Below are 15,704 nucleotides of genomic sequence, written 5' to 3'. Positions count from 1 at the left end.
ATGATTTATGATAGATTACACAAGATGATTTATTGATTTTAAACAATGTAATTTAATGTGGTTATTGATATTATTATGAGAAGATGGTGCTTGAGATTTGGATAAAAAGTATTTTGCTTTTATTTATTGCAGAAGCTTACAAGAAGAGAATGTGAACTGATTTTCAAGTGTTAAAGCCATTATTTTTTCACTTGAAAATAGTGGAAGTACGTACAATTATGGTGGATAGTTTTATAAACAAAACTTAAATACAATCCTTTAGGTGTTGCTCTCTAATTAAAATTAAAATTTAACATCGATAACCAATATAATAAAGGTCATCATTAGAAAAGGTTGATATTAATTTCAGAAATAAATTTCTAATTTTAATTGGAGAAAAGCACCAAAAGTATTTTAAGGCTTGTTTGGAAGTTTGGAAGGTGAGGAAAGGAAAGGGTTTAAAGTTTGAGGGATAAGGGAGAGGGAGAGAAGGGATGGGGAAGAGGGGTTAAACCCTCATTGTTTGGATGTTCAATATTAAGAGAGAAGATTAATGAGAGATTTAATCATGTAAATAATATTATAATTCTTTTATATTTTTTAGTCATATATTTTGTCTTTTTTATTTTTTCAAAAAATACAAAAATTAAATATTTTTATATTTTATATTTCTATTTATATAATTTAAAAAAAATTCTTACTCTAAACTAAATTTTTTTGAAAAAATATTTTTTTATTTTTTTTATTTTATTTTTTTTGTGAAAAGAAAGGAGTAGAGTTAAGGAAAGAAAAGAGACTCACAAATTCACAAGGATAAATTAGTCATTTCAATATTAAAAAGAAAAAACCTTCAAATTGAGGAACTAAAAAAAATAAAGCTAAGAGAGTCTTGAGGAGTTTAGAAAAACCCTCTAATCCTTCCGTTCATTTTCGTTTGACTCTCAAACAAGGGTTAGTTATAAATAAACTCTCGTTTCCCCTTCCCTTCCCCCCATAAATTGACATTCAAACAAAGCCTAAGATATTATATATAAGTTATATCTTCAAACAATATTTTAAATAATGTCTCAAAAGTACCAAAAGACAGATCCAACTCAACTACCATTTTATAACAATTTTCATAACCACATTAATTTACAAAATTACATTGTTTAATGTTAGTAAATTACATTATGTAAATGTCACATGTCACGAATGATGATAACCTATTTTACTCAGTACGAAGTACTATCGAAGTATTACTTAAGTATGACTTAACTACGGTACAAAGTATGACTAAGCATAATGCACACCCTTCTTGCTTAAGTACGACTTAACTATGAACAAAGTTTACTTCTACATTTTATTTGATGACTGCTGGATAACTGCAGAGTTAATTATACAATAATGATAATAATTATCTTTCCTGGTTTAGTTTGCCAGGTTATTTTCTTGTTAATTTGGAGAAGTGTTATTGGCCCACAGCTGAATTCACAAATGTATTTCAATGTTCGATGTTCAAAACTAGCATTAGTGGTGTTGTTTGAAAATTAGTATGCAAATATCACGTTTCTATGACTTGGAAGAACTGCCCGTTGGTTCATAGAAGTTTTTTTATTTAGTAAACTCTGTCTAACGTTGCTTTATGAAAATATTCAGGGTTTTGTTTTTCTGAGGATGCAAGTTGATAGTGTTTGTTACTTTTACTTTTAGTTTGTTTGTCTGGTTTTGAGTTTCTAAGTGATTGTTGTTTCCTTGAAGCTGCTGTGGTCCTTCATTTCTGCTCAACTAGGGGAAGATGAGACAAGGCCATTTAGATTAACACATGCAATTCCTGGAGCATCAAAAAATCTGGTCTATGAAAGTAATTCAACCTTCGAGGAATCAGGCCTTGCCAACTCGATGATTTCGGTAACATGGGACTGAGTTCGGTTTCATTGCTGGGTTAAATTTGCAGACTGAATGGGGAACTTCGGATGGGTGATTTCTATCTCTACGATCTCTTTTTTTCTTTTTTTTTTAGCCTGGTTACTGTTTAAAAAATGGTCATTGAAACTTATGTATAGACTGAATCTGAATGATGGTTTAAACGAAGTTAATGGAAAATATACCATTGTTAGTGTTATCCTCCCCCTTATATTATTTTCAGAGTAAATTGCTCCGATCTCTATTTTGCATTTCTTACAAAGAACTCTGATATTTAAAATTTACACACAACTCTGTTTTTTTAGAGTAATTTATTCCAGCCTGTTTTTCATTTTATTTTGCGCTTACAAAAAATCTTTTCTATTTTTGAAACTTATACAAAACTCCCTTTAGATTAAATTACTTCAACTTTCCTTCCATTTTGCAAATTCTTTTACAAAATCCCCCTATTATAATTTTTTTTAATAATTAAACTGATAATAAAAATTTAGAATTATTAAACACTTCAAAATTATTCTGATGCTCTAATATTTTTTAAGGAATACTATCCTTGATAATAAGTAATTTCAATTTTTCTTATTTTGAAGATATAAAAATAATTAATTACTCTAAATTTTTATTACAATACGGATTTGATTGTAAATTATTTATAAAATGAGTAAGAATTTTAATCGTTAAAAAATGTAAGGAGTTTTATGTAATGCATTTTAAAAATAGAAATTTTGTATATTTTAAAAATGAAAAGGGTTTAGTGTAGGTTTAAAAATAGAGAATTATTTAGTAAGAGGTATAAAATAAAGGGAGGCTAATGTAATTTATTCTTGTTTTTATTAAAATGTAAGGTATTAGTAAATTAACTGTCAATTTGTTTTTTAAATGGAAAATTGACTGAAATTGAAAAAATTCTCCGAGGATCAATCATTATGTTGTTTAATTTGCAACGGTATTAACTATTCAGGAGGAGGATTTAAGTTCATAGACAAAGAGAAAAAAAAATTTGTTTAATTTGCAAAAAGATGAAAGGAAAATGAGTTGGTTTTCTCGGCCACTCCGCGAAAGGAAAATGAGTTTGATCATCATCATTATCATTATACATTTTTTATTTAGTTTGGTATCTTGCTTCTCTTTAAAATTATTCTAATAATGGACGAGAAAAAATTGAAAAAGAAATTTTTTCCTTTAACTCCAAATAGAATAAAATAAGTTACTTTTATATATTATGAAAAATGTTTAGAATAGGTTAAGTGATGAAAACTACATTTTTTTTATTTGAATAACATAATAATGTATATATTTATGTGATTTTAAATATATTTAATGTTTTGTTAACAAAAGATATTTTTTTGTGATTTTTTAATTAATTTTTTAAAAGCACTTTTTAGTAAGACTCATGGTATATATAAAAAGTAATGTAATGGAAAGGTAGTTTTTCTTACCCAACTACTTGAAGATGATATAATAATCGAAATTTAAATTTGTTTTTTTTTATTTACCTTAAATTAAATACTAATATTTAAACACAACGCTGATTTTTAATTAACATAATAAACATGGTTTTTTATAAATCTAAATCAGGTATCAATTAGGAAAGAAAATACTTTATATTAATTTAAGATAATAACATGAAAATTAAACTGAAATAATTATATATTGAGTTTTTTTTTAAATTTTATTACTGTTATCCTTATTATTAGAACTTTCCATACATATTGCTTTAATTAAAAACTATTTTTAATAGGTAAATACAATGTTAACACTAAATTTATAGCGTTAAAGTTTTGCAAAATATACCTAACAATTTAATTAGGGTAGGGATGGAGGAATATTGATAAGAATTACTTTGTTTGATAATTTTTTGTAAATATTTAATTTTGTCAATTTTATAGTTAAATATAAAATTCTTCTTAAATAGATTAAATTATTAGAAAAATTTATTTTAATATCTAATATACATTTTTAAAATATAAGGAAATGATTAGAAAAGTATATGTTTACGGATACCTGATATGCATAATTAATGTGAACACACCACTTTATTCAAGAGTTTAATTAATAAAATCAGATATCTATAAAAAGTTGGAGTAACTTAATCCTTACCCATATAATATATTAATTAGTTATTGTTTATTATATTTTTGCATAAAATACAACTAATTTAGTAAAATATAATTGATGAACATTGCATAAAGAAATTGTCACATTATATACGGATAGAAATTTAAATAAAAATATATTAATATTAAAGTTATAATGATAAACATATGAGAATAAAATTTTATATAAAATTATATTAATATTTAAATTATAAGAGTAATATTTACATCATAACCATTATTTTTATAAGTGTATTAATATTTAAATCTCGAGTGATATTATATGAGAGTTTCATATAAAATTATGTAACTACTCAAATTACATTATTAAATATGAAATTATACATATCACATAATGAAAATTATAATTTTAAATATTTTTTATTCTTACAAATATTGTTGATTTTAGAATTCATCCTTATAAAAAAAAGATAAAATTAGTATTTTTGTTATCTAATTTTAATGTAAGTATTTTATTTCATTCTCAACTTTATTTTATTCATTTTGATCCTCTTGTGATGCCCCTTGTTGCTACACAGAAACATCCATATCATCGATATCAATTAAAGAAGAATACACAACTTCATCACAAATCCAATGCTTCCATAAAGGGTAAATTTTAATAATATCTTTTTAAAATATAACAAAAGTCTAATGTATTATCTCATTCACACAACACGTAAGTGATACCACATATTCATGAAGCATGACATCTGCACACAGTAATCCATGAGTATGTGAAAAGGAGGAGCCAAGTCATACATATACAAACTAACTAGGAGCACGACACACACAACAGCATTCAAAATAGTCCATCTCCCATAATTCCACACGAAGGATCCAGCCACATCCTAGTGACCTATCCAGAAAGATACTTTTCCCACGTCCATCACCTCTCTAACTAGGTGACCAGTGGGAGGGAATGAAGATTTTGGGAATAAGGATGAAGATGCGTGGTGCAGTAGGTCGAGGTCCCTTTCTATCTAGTCATTGACCCATTACATGCATGGTTTGAAGCTAACTATCATACAGCAGTGGAAGGGTGGCCTTGCCATCCTATGCCAAATATATTAAGATAGAATCTTAGCTCACATTCAACAAGAACAGGGAGTGAGACAACTATACTTACTCAAACATAACAAGAAAGAGTGAACACCAATCATATAATCATAATGGGCACTCAACTAGTAATTAAGAATAGACATCAATACAACACGCAACAATTATACACATTGAGAGTATGATCATGATGAACATGTATATGCATGCATCTAAAATTCACGATTCTATCAAAAATGCAATTCATGCATGAGGGTCCACAAATCACATCATCTGGGGACTGCTAGGAGTTTCGTTGTCCCTACCCACAAGTATTGGGTTTAATTAATCATATCAACAAAACAACTTGACTGGCCGATAACCTCTCAAGGCTAGATCAAGGTTATTGAGCACGCACGTAGAGTACCCTGACACTAGGTAGCAAAGCCTAGGTCCCCTAAGGCTCTACACTCAACTGCACCCCTAAGACTACAAGGCATAAGTCAACCCCCAATTGTTTTTTAAGGCTCCAAGCCAAGTGATCACCAAGTTACCACCACATGACTCAATCAATGATGCATGGTCTTAAATGAGAAATTAGGCTTTTCTCATCATAACCACATAACCTTCTTAGCTATCCACCACAACACCAACTCCTCCAGAAATCTTGACAGAGTTTTTCCTAAAAATAAGGCCTTCCAAATTTTTCAACGAACCTGAAATTTAGCAAAAATTTTTTAAGAATAGTTCAAACACAACATATCCAACCCAAGTTCTCTTTTCAAATAATTTAAATATTTTATCAAGGAAGTAATCAAAGAAAATCAAATGAATATCCTCTCTAACACGTGGTTGAAATAAGCCACTAAATCTTAATTTGACTAGATTTATGAAATCAACAAGTTCAAGAAAAGTAGCATAACGTAGTTTAAGTAGAATTTTTTAATAAATCAAGCTTCAAAAACTAAAGTGTTAAAATGGACATGTATCATCAAAGGTATAAACTCTTGAAACATTTTGGTATGTAAAATTTTTTAAAATAACAACTTTCACAACTTACAATGTGAGTGAAACGATTCAAACTATCGACAAAATATTTTTAATATATAAAATCTTTAATGGTATCCTTTGAAATGTATCAACAATCTTTTCAAATTCTTCCTTATCAAAATATCTCAATCCCATAAGGACTGCATTCAATAATCCTTGTTAATGCACAACTAAATGCATTATGCTTCGTGCCAACAACATTTCACAATGATAATTCCAAAAGTAATATTCTATCAACAACAATTCTTTAAATCACTCTAACAACAATTCCAATAATAATTCTATCAACAACAATTTTAATAATAATTTCGACAACAATTTCAATAGTAATTTTAATAAAAATAACAATTCTAATAATAATTTCAACAACTATTCTAATAATAGTTTATGACAACAACAATCTCAAACTTCTTTACTTTACTAAAAACACCAAGCATTCTTTTTGACTACGTAAATAAATATAGTTCTTCTAAAGTATTTCAAAACTAACCCATCAAGTATTTTTATTTAAAATGGAGCAAGGAGTACTCTACTTAAAATAAATTAGAATGAAATGAATAAAACATAACACTTTTTTCTGTTATTTATAAATATATTTGTCTCTTCCCCCTTACTAAAAAGGGAAGAGTTAGTATAATGCTCAGGCTCGTGTGGTACTTGAAATCTTGTCATTAGCTTCACGTTTATAACCTCAGACACCTCACACAACTAATTTAGGCCACAACACAACAAGGAATATGTCAAAAAGTGCTAATGAGCTCTATTTAAAAAAAAAAATGCATGATTTAAGGTTCAAAATTTCCATGGTTTCATTGGATCTACTTGTGGAATGGTCACTAACAAGGTAGTCAAAATCAAAATCCTAGCCAAATCAGAAGGAAGAGAAAAACATGTAAATCGTAAGATCCTAACACAAAAAGTATTATCTTACTTAAATATTGAATTAAATTAGTATGTACATATAAAATATCATAAATAAGCAAAGTAACCTTAAAATCATAAAGAACATCAATTAAAATTTAATTGAAAATATATGTCATTTATTTAAATAATATGTTTTTATGAAAAAAGAAACAGAAAAACATTTTTCTACAATATATATGTTTAAGCTAATCACACAGTCCAACCCACACTTTGCAAAATGTGGACAAATGTTGACCCAAAAAAAGGATTAGAAAACATGCAACTAGAAAGAAGAATAAAAAATAAAGATGCATAATAATAAAACAAATGGAATCAAATACTTGTATTTAAACACTCAGCACCTATTGGCAAGATGAACTCACAGGCACAGTGACCAACACCTAAGCAACTCATACTTGTAGGTGCAACAACAACCAAAACCAAAGAAATAGAGACAAAGAAGAGAATCTAGTACCCACCCAGTCACACTCACATGCAGAGAAAGTAACTAGGGCTGGCTTAAAGCCTAAGCAGCTAAGGCAAGGGCTTTAGGCTCCAAAAATTTATTTTTTTAGTACTAATATATTTCTAAAAAATTAAAATATTTAAAAATAGTTTTTAATTAAAATAATCTAAATGATTGTAACTTTTATTGGTACTACAAATAACATTTAATAAGTAGTAACTTCAACCAATAAATAATAATCTCTTTAATTAAAATACTGCACTCCAAAGTAAATTTAAATAATTTAAAATATATGAAGATATTTTTAATTTTTAATTTAGTGTTGAAAAATTAAAGTCACTATTTTGAAGAAAAAAACATGCCTAAACCTTAAAAACTCTTTGAAATATGATAATTTCTTGGATATTGATAGATTAAATTTATTTTCATAATTAAATATATTAAAAGAAATTATAGGATTGGAAAATGGTAAATTAATTGACATACTCAATTATATAAAAAGAATAAATTATTTTCTTAATGTATATATAGCTTATAGAATAATGCTGACGATTTCAATATTAGTTACTTTAGTTGAAAGAAGTTTTTCAAAATTAAAATTAATAAAATTTACTGAAGATCAAGAATGTCTCAACAAAAATTAAACGTGTTGACCTTATTATCTATTAAAAATAAAATGTTAAATGAAATTAATTACAACAATTTTATAGATAATTTTTCATCACAAAAAGTTTAAAAAATTAATTTTAAATAAAATTATAATGGAGAAAGAGGCGATTTGAAGGGAAAACAGGTAGAGAATAAAGAGAACAAACTCACATACTGCACGATGATGAAGAGAAATGTAATTAATTGCATGTTAGAGAGAGGTAAGATTGAATAGAAATGTCCAAAAAAATCTTAAAGCATGGGTTATATAAGTCGAGTCAAAATAAAATGGGTGAGTCAAATGGGTTCAATTGGAATTTTTGAAAAACAAAAAAGGCTCTAATTATCAGGATCATAAGAAAGAGCAACACCCCAAGATCAGGATCGTTTCACTAGTGGCGGCAGTAGATCATAAAATCATATAATCTTATATGTTAAATCGTGATTTTGACTACCATGAGCTAAACAATGCATTTAGGAAGTCAAAATTGCTGAAAAACTAAGCCTTTTATTTTTTTATGAATAGTAACTTTCATGAATCGTAACCACATTTTTTGAACAGTATTAGAGAATAAATTTTCAAATTTGTGATGCTTTAAAGTGATGAAAATTAAGTGTTTTGAGTGTCAAACTGCCAATAGAATTTATGGCAGATTATTTGGCATTATTTTCGCTGATCTGCTGGCCCTTTAAAATAGCATATCTAGCATCATTGTATAGCTATAATTATGTAATTTTATTCTTAAATAGTTAACCCAGCTGTAGGTCAACAAACCTCAAGGCTAGAAATCATATTGTATCATACTATTTAATGGAAAATTCTACAAAGGAGAAGGGACAATTTTTACCTAAATTTCTCTAAGTTTTCACAAACTCTCCCAAAATAGGTTCAAGCATAGTTTAGGCTAAAAGGAGTCAAATGAAATGCAAAATGACTCAAAAATAAAAAGTTTCAACACTTTTACTATTCAATAAATAGTAAGAGTATGAAACACCTCCAAAAATAGAGGTCTTAAGAGGAGGAAGAAGAAAGAGGGCTTATCTAAGCATTTGTTGTTCAAGTGACTTCTAATCCACAAGAAAAGGCTTTATATATATATATATATATATATATATATATATAGGAAAAATATTATGCCAACATAAAGGGAAGAAGAGAAAAGGAGGAAAAGAAAAATGATTTCTCTCTTTTGCCTTTTTTTTATATAAAAGGGAAAATAAAAAGAACTATAAAAACAAAAAAAAGAAGCTATTTTTATAAGAAGCAACTGATTGACATCCTCAAGAGGTCATGCAATACATGCATGCAAGAATCCTAACAAGCTCCATAACAAGCCAAATAGTCAACAACTTGATTTGCCTTGTGATGAACAAACCACAACTCTATAATTCAAAAACATTGAAGTAGCTCTAGAATAACAACTATAACATGAGTATGAGGATGTAAAATGGAGACAAAATTTGTATAAAGCATCTCAACAACGTCTTTAGCGTCACTCTCACACACCATCAAAACTTGTGAAGCCCATAATCCAAGCTTCTCTGTAATATCAAAATATTCCACTAGAGTCTTATGGATAACTATCATTAATATTAAGTTTGAGCAGAAATCACTCAAAATCCAGAGTAAAGAACTTAATATTGTCTACTTCATTTCAAAGAACATATTGAACTGACCATTTACTATATAAAAAATAGAATTATTCCATCCACGTCAAATCCAACATAAAGCTAAGAGGAAGAAAATCCGTTGCTTTAAAGATATACAACTATATAATCAGCTGTCAAGATTATTGAAAAAGTGTCGATGTACTTTGAAACCAAGATGCAGCCATGTTTTTTTAGCATAGACACACTCGTAAGCAATGAAGTGAGTTCTCCACTAGGCTGGAATACCGCAAACACCCTGCAACAATTTATAAATTACAATAAACACATAGACACAACGTGGGAAGTGCATCATGAAAGAGTTGCCAAAGAAAAAGACAAAGCTTCTCAGGAATGGTCAACCTCCACACTCACTTCCACATAGGTAGGTTTAGAAGAAAATGACGTTGTTGCTTGAGCCAAGTATATTTTGAAGTTGATGTATAACAACCTTCCTTCCCAGAAATCTAGCACCAACAATCTGTAAAGGAAGGGTGCAACACGCTTAAGGATTGCATAATGCAATCCTTGATAAATTGGGGTAAAGGTGTGCTTAAAATAGATAAATTACATACTCCATTAGGAATAAGGACATTAATCCAAAGTTTAGTATCTAGAACATGGACATAATCCAAATGATAACAAAAAGGGCCACAACAAAGCCAATTTTTATATCAAATTGATGTTTATCATGATCTTAGAGTCCTATCTAGCAAGTATACTAAAGTAGTTGTAGCAAGTAACAAAATTCAGAATTTTAAGCTTCGAGTATCATTTGCTAGAATTGATTCATTCAATTGCCAATTCATAGATCAAAAGCTATTTGAGCTAATCGAATTTTGAGGTGTGTTGACCATATGAAGATTAAACAATAAAGTGCAGAAAAATTCAAAAGTAACAGCAAAATAAAGTAACGAATTTAGAATGAGATGAGTAATCAAATGTAGTTAGGGATGATTTCACCAATTTGTCAATTGCAAACTTGAATGTGCTCTGAACTCCTAAGTTTCTTAATTGATTGATGATCAATTTCACCAATTTAATCAAAGCTCAATTCCTTGACTCAATAATACTAAAATTCAATTAACTACTCTAATTTCTTAGGTGTAATTCAATTAAACATTGTATTAGGTATTCGACATTAATAAATCACAAGATCGTGAATGCTTATTCCTAAGATATCAATAACCTTGATATTTAATTCAAATTTAAGAAATTAACTCAACTTCTATTAATGAAAATTCTCTAAGTTCAATTCAATTAAATAATTCACCCAAGAATTACATTATGGTGTGTAAAAATTGATTACTGGGCAAGTGCACCCATTGTCAAAGTAATATTGCGAAAATTAGAGTACCAAGTATCGTATCCACAGGGACTGTTACTAAGAATTGCTTCCTTGATTACCCAATTATTAATGAATATTGGTAAGAAATTATGTTGATAAATTTGCTGAACGAAGAAAATAACAATTTAAAAGAAACAGATTTCTATGATAATAAAACCTAAAAAAGTATGACTAAGTGTATTCAAGAGAAATAAGTGAGTATCTAGGTTGTAAACCTCCTAAATGTCCAAATAATTAGAATTCTCCTTCAACTACTTAGTTCTAGTCCCTTGTTTCTGCAGGAATTCCTGAAATAAACCAATACCTTTCTCAAGGATAATGGTTCCTAACTTTCGGTTGATTAATCAGAATCTCTTCCTTAATTAGTTCTCTTAGGTTGCATTAAATTCATTATGAGTTCCATAATTAGGGTTATTCCTAATACAGAAAACTCATCTCTTTCTATCTCTAGAAATACATTCAAGTCCTTTTAATTGAGCAATGGTAATTTCATGCAGGATTTTTAGTCAAAATCAAACAAAAAAATAAGATAAGAGATAATTAATACTACTCAATTAAACCCAAGAGAAGAGAACATGAAATAGCATTAATAAGAATTCCAAACGGTTTGGTCAAATAGGATTTATTACGCCTAGATACTCAAAAGAAAATTAAAACCTAAACATGTCGAAACTACAATTACAAAAGAAAGAAATTAAAGATCTTGATTACATCCTCCCAGCGTCACTAACTCTTTCTTTCCCAAAAACAGTGCCTCCCCAGGTTTCTGTGCCAAGTTTTATTTTATATGAGTGGTTCCAAGACTCTTCTTATCACAAAAGTTTAATTCTAAAGTAAGTTAAAAGTACACGGCCATGTACTTTGACCGTGTACATCTCTGGTCTCTAAAAATTGCCCTTGAAAGCTTTTCTGAAAAGTACACACTCATATACACGACCATGTACCTTGACCATGTACATCTCTAGTTTTGATGACGTACTTCAATTGACGCGACCAATAAGATACACGCTCATATACACGAGCGTGTACTTGCCCGTGTACATTTTGGCTCTGATTATGTGTTTGATTACTGCAACTAGTGAGATACACACTCATGTATACGGGTGTGTACTTGCCCGTGTATATCTCTGGTTCTTTTCTTGCTTCAATTCCCAATATTCTTTAAGCTTTCACTTCTTGATCCTTTTTCCTGAAATATGAATAAAATATACTCAAAAATCACAATTATCATTCATGAATTACATTTTAAGATCAAGAATAAAAGACATTTATCAAATTCCCCCGAACTTGAATGATTGCTTGTCCCCAAGCAAAGAAATGGGTCAAATTTACCTCTAATAACAAAGAATCAAATTCCTAAACTTTTGTTGTTATTATTATTATTATTTTCTTTTAAATTTTTTTTTAAGAATAATAATTCATAAGCATCAAATTGTGCCTTCTTTTTCTCTCAACCTTTGTAACTTCAGACGAAACTGAATAAGGACCTTTATACCATTAATTCTTAAAAATCACACTCAAAATTTTGAATTCTTCCACAAGGTGTTATTTAATTTGTTTCACTTTGAGCCATAATCAACTAACAGGGTGCATCTTATGCTCCATTCCAACTAGCATAACGTATTAATAGACATTCCACCCCTTGCTTTCCACATCGGTACCTCAAACAATTTCGGGGTTCTAGGATGTGGTATCTGAACATTGTCTGCAATCCACATTCAATTAGATATGCTTCTATGGCATGCTCTTTTATTTTTTGAGCAAAGCCCCAATTTTTTTTCAGATATTAATTATTCTATTAATTGCATTTATTCTTAAACATTTGGTATAGATTCAAGGTCCTCAAATCAGAAAATTCTTCTAATACTTCAATCGAGAAACAATTAAAAACACAATTCAAATAACCAAAATAACTGCATATGATTTTTTTTCAACAAAACATTTTATTTATGTAACTATTTAGAAATATCATCTCTAATGCAAAAGAAAAACTGACTCAATATTTGCTCGAGGACGAAACAAAAGTTCAGTTCAGACATTTATAAGTATCTACTCATACTGTAAGATTTGCATTATCCTCAATCAAATATAAGAATTAAAGTGCAAACTGAAACTTCCCTGAAAAGTAATAGAAATAAGTAAAGAGTGGTGGGAGTCACAGCTAATCTGATATTCAATTGAAGAAGAAACATGACCAAAATGAATTTATAGGGAAATTCAACTCAGTTCAAAATGACAAAAAGAAAGGAATAATCAAAATAACACAATAAAGAAACAAAGGCAATAAAGACAAGAGCAATTTAAATTCTGAAAATAACATAGGTAAAAGAAATCCAACAACTAAGACTATCCTAATTGCAGACTAAACTGTTGCACTAGCATCATCTGAATCTTCATCATTCATACTAAGAAAGTGGTCAAAAGGAGATGGAGTAGGATGGAGGACTGTCGATGCTGATATACCAAAATGACTGAACAGAGCAGCAAAGTTGGCTTCGACTGTGAATGCAGTCTCTATGACTGCTCCTCAAAGACCGCTGGGACGCGGTGATCTGTTGCAGCTGATGGTGAATAATGTTAGGATCCTCAGCAGGTGCAAGAGGACTGTCTACCCTAGGTGGGGGAGAAGGGAGCTCATCAAGGGGGTCATCCTGGGCATCAATGTGGGTACTGAAAGGGGCTGGTTCAAAGTGCATGGCCTTCATTGTGTCGTGCAAGATAGGGGCCATATGATTAACCAATATGAAACCAGAAACATTGCTCAGAATTCCTAATCCCTTAGCCAAACGAGTGACATATGGACCCGTACAAATACAGCCCACCCGATCATCATTGGCTTGAGAGAACAAAAATTTTGCTAAGCAGATACCAAGGTGAATGGGGATTTTATCAATCATGCTGCGCAAGAATTCTAGGTCCTTTGTACCCACAACCCCAAAACTGTGACCACTCTTGGTTAGAGTGTGGGCTAACAGAGTATGCATATATCTCCACGTTGGTTTCTTCAATGTGAAGGCCTTGGACCGAGTAGGATTCCAATCCTTATCGACAGCAATAATCCTCTTCCAAAAATCTTTATTAGAGCAACCTAAAAGGGGGATGTGAGCTAGTCGTCGGTACTCATCAATGAGTACAAAATCAGAGGTATAAAGTCTCATTCATACAGAAAGTCAGAATAACTCATCTGATACATGTTTTGCATCATCTGAAACTGAATAGAGTCTTTAGAGTCCCAACCAAAAAATTTCTTCTCAACAACCAAAGTAGTGAGAAATTCTAATGTAAGCTCTCTATATGTTGGCTCAATAATAGAAAACAAATTTTTCCAATGCCCCACTCTTACCAATTCCTTCACTTCCTCAAATAAATTATAGTGATGTAGAACGTCTCAATCAATAAATTTGCTCTGGCCCCAAATCTGATTTTTCAATTTGTCATATTTGGTGCGGTGAGCAGGGGCATTGAAGGTGAGCAGTTGGGATGAGGGAAGTTGTGGAGGGGGCTTCATTCTGGGAGTGGAGACGCTTCCTCACTGGCTCCTTGTCCCTTTTAGGCACTCTTGATGAAGACCTATCAGCCATGGAGGTTACAGAAAACAGAGACTGGAAAGGGAGGAGAGTGTGGTTCCAAAGTGTGGGAGTGAGGACGAGTGGGAGAGAAAGAATGAATGTGATACATAACCAGATTATTGTGCAGAGAAATAGGAAAAGGGAATAAGGTTTTAAGAGTTATTGTGCAGAGGAATAGAGGGGTACAGCACGGGAAAGAGAAACAGGGGAGATGGAACGTTAAGTTCGTCGCACAATCTACATAGCCGTGTAGATCACTGCCCAGCAATTTTAAAACAGAGGACTCCCCTGTGCATACATCACTGCCCCAACAATATCAAAAGGGAAGAAAAGTACATGAGCGTGTAACTGAGCGTGTACATCTCTGCCTATACTACGTCTAAGCAAAATAAAAGTACAGCCGTGTATCTGGCCGTGTACATCACTGCTTAATAGAAATAGCATGAAACACAAATACACGGCCATGTACATGACCGTGTAGATGGACGTGTATCTCACTACCCTCTTTTATTTATTTATTTATTTTTATAATTGAGAAAATAAATAACTAAATTAAAATAAACTAAACCTATCTAACCTAAACTATTCAATGTAATTCAACATTCAATATGGAGGAGTTTAAACTCCTCATTTGCAAAAGTTGGAAGTTGACCCCCTGGTACAGTTTTAGCTTATGTCCATTCACTTTAAAGTTTCCTTTTTTTGGATGATTTAATTCAATTGTAACATAAGGAAATACCTCATGCATAGTGAACGGTCCAAACCAACGGGATTTAAGTTTACTTGGGAATAATTTGATGCGAGAGTTGTACAACAGAACTAAATCACCTTTTTGAAATAGTTTACCTCCCTTGATTTTTTTTATCATGGTAAGCCTTCGTTCTTTCCATGTAGATCCTGGAGTTTTCATAGGCTTCTATGTGCCACTCTTCCAATTTATTCAATTGCATCCCCCGCTTGTTACCTGCATGATCAAGATTCATATTCAAAGATTTGATTGCCTAAAATGCCCTATGCTCTAATCAACCGGAGATGATAGGCTTTACCAAACACAAGCC

The 15,704-nt window shown here is 30.4% G+C and overlaps 1 protein-coding gene and 1 long non-coding RNA gene across 7 annotated transcripts in view; one reads left to right on the top strand and one right to left on the bottom strand.

Annotated features, from left to right (window-relative positions):
• Positions 1 to 2,083, top strand: part of LOC113857638 (plant UBX domain-containing protein 7) — an 18,818-nt gene extending 16,735 nt beyond the window's left edge. For 5 of the 6 annotated variants that reach the window (XM_027489727.1, XM_027489726.1, XM_027489728.1 and 2 more), the window contains one exon: positions 1,720 to 2,083. In XM_027489727.1, the coding sequence (XP_027345528.1) occupies positions 1,720 to 1,884 (165 nt within the window). In that variant the 3' untranslated portion in view covers positions 1,885 to 2,083. Of the gene's footprint in view, positions 1 to 132; positions 636 to 1,719 lie in introns of those variants that run through there. The other variant, XM_027489729.1, reaches the window with a different exon arrangement.
• LOC113857640 overlaps positions 1 to 15,704 on the bottom strand; it is a 19,375-nt gene extending 3,671 nt beyond the window's left edge. The window contains exons 1-2 of the long non-coding RNA XR_003503286.1: positions 15,693 to 15,704; positions 3,591 to 3,596 (exon numbers count right to left, since the gene is read on the bottom strand). This is a non-coding gene — a long non-coding RNA (uncharacterized LOC113857640). The remainder of the gene's footprint in view (positions 1 to 3,590; positions 3,597 to 15,692) is intronic.

Source organism: Abrus precatorius, unplaced genomic scaffold (assembly GCF_003935025.1).
Source record: "Abrus precatorius isolate BTA unplaced genomic scaffold, Abrus_2018 Scaffold2, whole genome shotgun sequence".
Taxonomy (NCBI): Eukaryota; Viridiplantae; Streptophyta; class Magnoliopsida; order Fabales; family Fabaceae; genus Abrus; species Abrus precatorius.
This window is presented reverse-complemented; position numbering and strand designations above follow the sequence as displayed.